General features: G+C 35.1%; 1 protein-coding gene across 2 annotated transcripts in view; it reads right to left on the bottom strand.

Annotated features, from left to right (window-relative positions):
• The window catches only part of LOC122248989 (uncharacterized), a 17,947-nt gene that overhangs the window by 5,818 nt on the left and 9,629 nt on the right, over window positions 1–2,500 (bottom strand). For both annotated transcript variants that reach the window (XM_043009459.2, XM_086534761.1), the window contains exon 3: window positions 486–638. In XM_043009459.2, coding sequence (XP_042865393.1) covers window positions 486–638 — 153 coding nt within the window. The remainder of the gene's footprint in view (window positions 1–485; window positions 639–2,500) is intronic.

The raw sequence follows: 2,500 nt of genomic DNA, 5'->3' as shown, positions 1-2,500 counted from the left end.
ATATATATTATATATATATATATATATATATATATATATATATATATGTGTGTTGTGTGTGTGTTGTGTGTGTGTGTGTGTATATATATTATATATATATATATATATATATATATATATATATATATATATATATATATATATATATTCGCGTGTGTGTGTGTTTGTGTTTGCCTGCGTGTGTATTTGCACAAGCACAAACCCTCACACCTCCCCTTATTCCAACCCATACACACACACACCCTTAATCCCTACTCCTATCCCCCTACCCTCCCCTCTACCCCTCCCCCCACCCTCATTCCCCTAACCCCACCTCCCACCCATCCCCCTAACCCCACCCCACCCCACCCATTCCCCCTAACCCATCCCACTAACCCATCCCCCCTAACCCCACCCCCCCACCCCCACCCCCAACCCCTCCCCCACCCCCTACACCCACCACCACCCCACCCCTTATCCGAATCCACACACGGGCGTCCGCTTACCGAGACAAACACGCCCGGGCACGTCTTTCTTGGTGATCCAGAAGGCCACCCACGAACAGCACACGATCAGGATGCAAGGGACGTAGACTTGAAGGAGGAAGAAGCCGGTTAGCCTCTTCAGGTGGAACTTGACGCTTAAGGTGGAGATCTCCTCTGGGTTGGGGGGGGGGGAGGGGGAGAGAAGAAGATAAAAATTTTTGGTTTTTGTTCGTTTTTTTTTTTTTTTTTTTTTTTTTTTTTTTTTTTTTTTGTAGAGGTGGGGGTGATTTTGGATTTTTTTGTGTTGTGGTGTGTTGTTGTTTTTGCTTTTGTTTTTCTATCTATCTTTCTATATGTCTTATATCTATTTTTCTGTGATTTTTTTTTCTATCTATCTATATTTATTATATCTATCTTTTTTTTTCTTTTCTTTTCTTATTTGCATTTTATCTTATTATTACCTATCTATGTCCATTGTTTTTGTATGTGTGTGTGGGGGGGGGGGGGGTGAAATTTTAGCTGACGGATAATTTCTTGCAATACATTCTTAACCTTTTATCTTAGTCATATTTATCTATACATTAATCTATTTACTTTGAGGGAAATGACTTTTTATAGTTGTTGTTGCTATAACATGTTATATTATTAAAATAATTTTTTCAAACTCTTTTTATATACTTTTTCCTAATCTTATTTTCCAATGATCTTATACTTTTTTCATTATTATCATTATGGATATTTATCTTATATTCTATTATTCTTTCATGATTTGTAATTACTATTTTTGTTATTATCTTTTTTTTCATTATCATCATTATTAATCATCATTAATAATAATGATTATGAATATGACAAAGACAGCAATTAATGATGATAATTATTATTATAGTAAGAACAACAGCAACAGCGATAACAATTATAGTAATGATAATGATGATAAAAATGCTAATGGTAATGTTGATAATAATGCTAATGATAGTGGTGATAATAATAATGATAATAATGAAAATGATAGTGACAATAATACTTATAATGATAATGATAATGATAATAACATTAATAATTATGATAATAATAATAACACTGATAACAGTAACAATAACAACAATAATGGCAATAACAACAACAATAATGATGATAATGATAATGATAACAATTATGAAAAACAAATACGTTGTCTTTAAATCACAAAGGAAAATCAACGATTCAGTAAAAAAATATGATAGGGAAAGATAGAAAGAAAACGGGAAGTGGAAAAAAAAGTTAAAATGAAGGGAAATTGAGGACAAACGAAGCATGATGTTAAGAAAAACAAGAATTGAAGACAAGTCGAAAGACAAAGAACAAAATCAGAGAAATAACGATACTAAAGACGAAAAGAAAATAGAACGAAAACGAGAAGACTTACACTAAAATAAAAATAAAAATAAAGAAAACGTAAATTTCCTTAAGAATATCTCTAAAGAAAACGGAAATTTTCTTAAGAATATCTCCACAGAAAACGGGAAGACTGCGACAAAAACACTCATACTATGTCATCTTTTAGAACTTTCGTGACATGTAATAAGAAAATAAGAACTTTTCATTGAAGTCTGTTGAGAGGTGTAGTTACTGGAGGCTGTTATCCTGTGAGAGTTATTGATTTGTAGGTGACAGGTGTGGCGTGGGTGGTGCCAAAGCGAAAGAAAAGTTATGTAATTTTTCCGTCCGTGTGCTCACACAAACACACACGCACGCACACACACACACACATACACATACATACATTCAGACACACACACACACACACACACACACACACACACACACACACACACACACACACACACACACACACTCACTCTCTCTCTCTCTCTCTCTCTCTCTCTCTCTCTCTCTCTCTCTCTCTCTCTCTCTCTCTCTCTCTCTCTCTCTCTCACACACACACACACACACACATACGTACATTCAGACACACACACACACACACACACACACACACACACACACACACACACACACACACACATACGTACACAAACACCTGACGTGTGATT

The sequence above is a fragment of the Penaeus japonicus genome, unplaced genomic scaffold, assembly GCF_977035675.1.
Source record: "Penaeus japonicus unplaced genomic scaffold, GWHDUDI00000001_assembly GWHDUDI00000042, whole genome shotgun sequence".
Classification (NCBI taxonomy): Eukaryota; Metazoa; Arthropoda; class Malacostraca; order Decapoda; family Penaeidae; genus Penaeus; species Penaeus japonicus.
The sequence above is the reverse complement of the archived record's forward strand: the minus strand, read 5'-3'. Positions and strand labels throughout refer to the sequence as shown.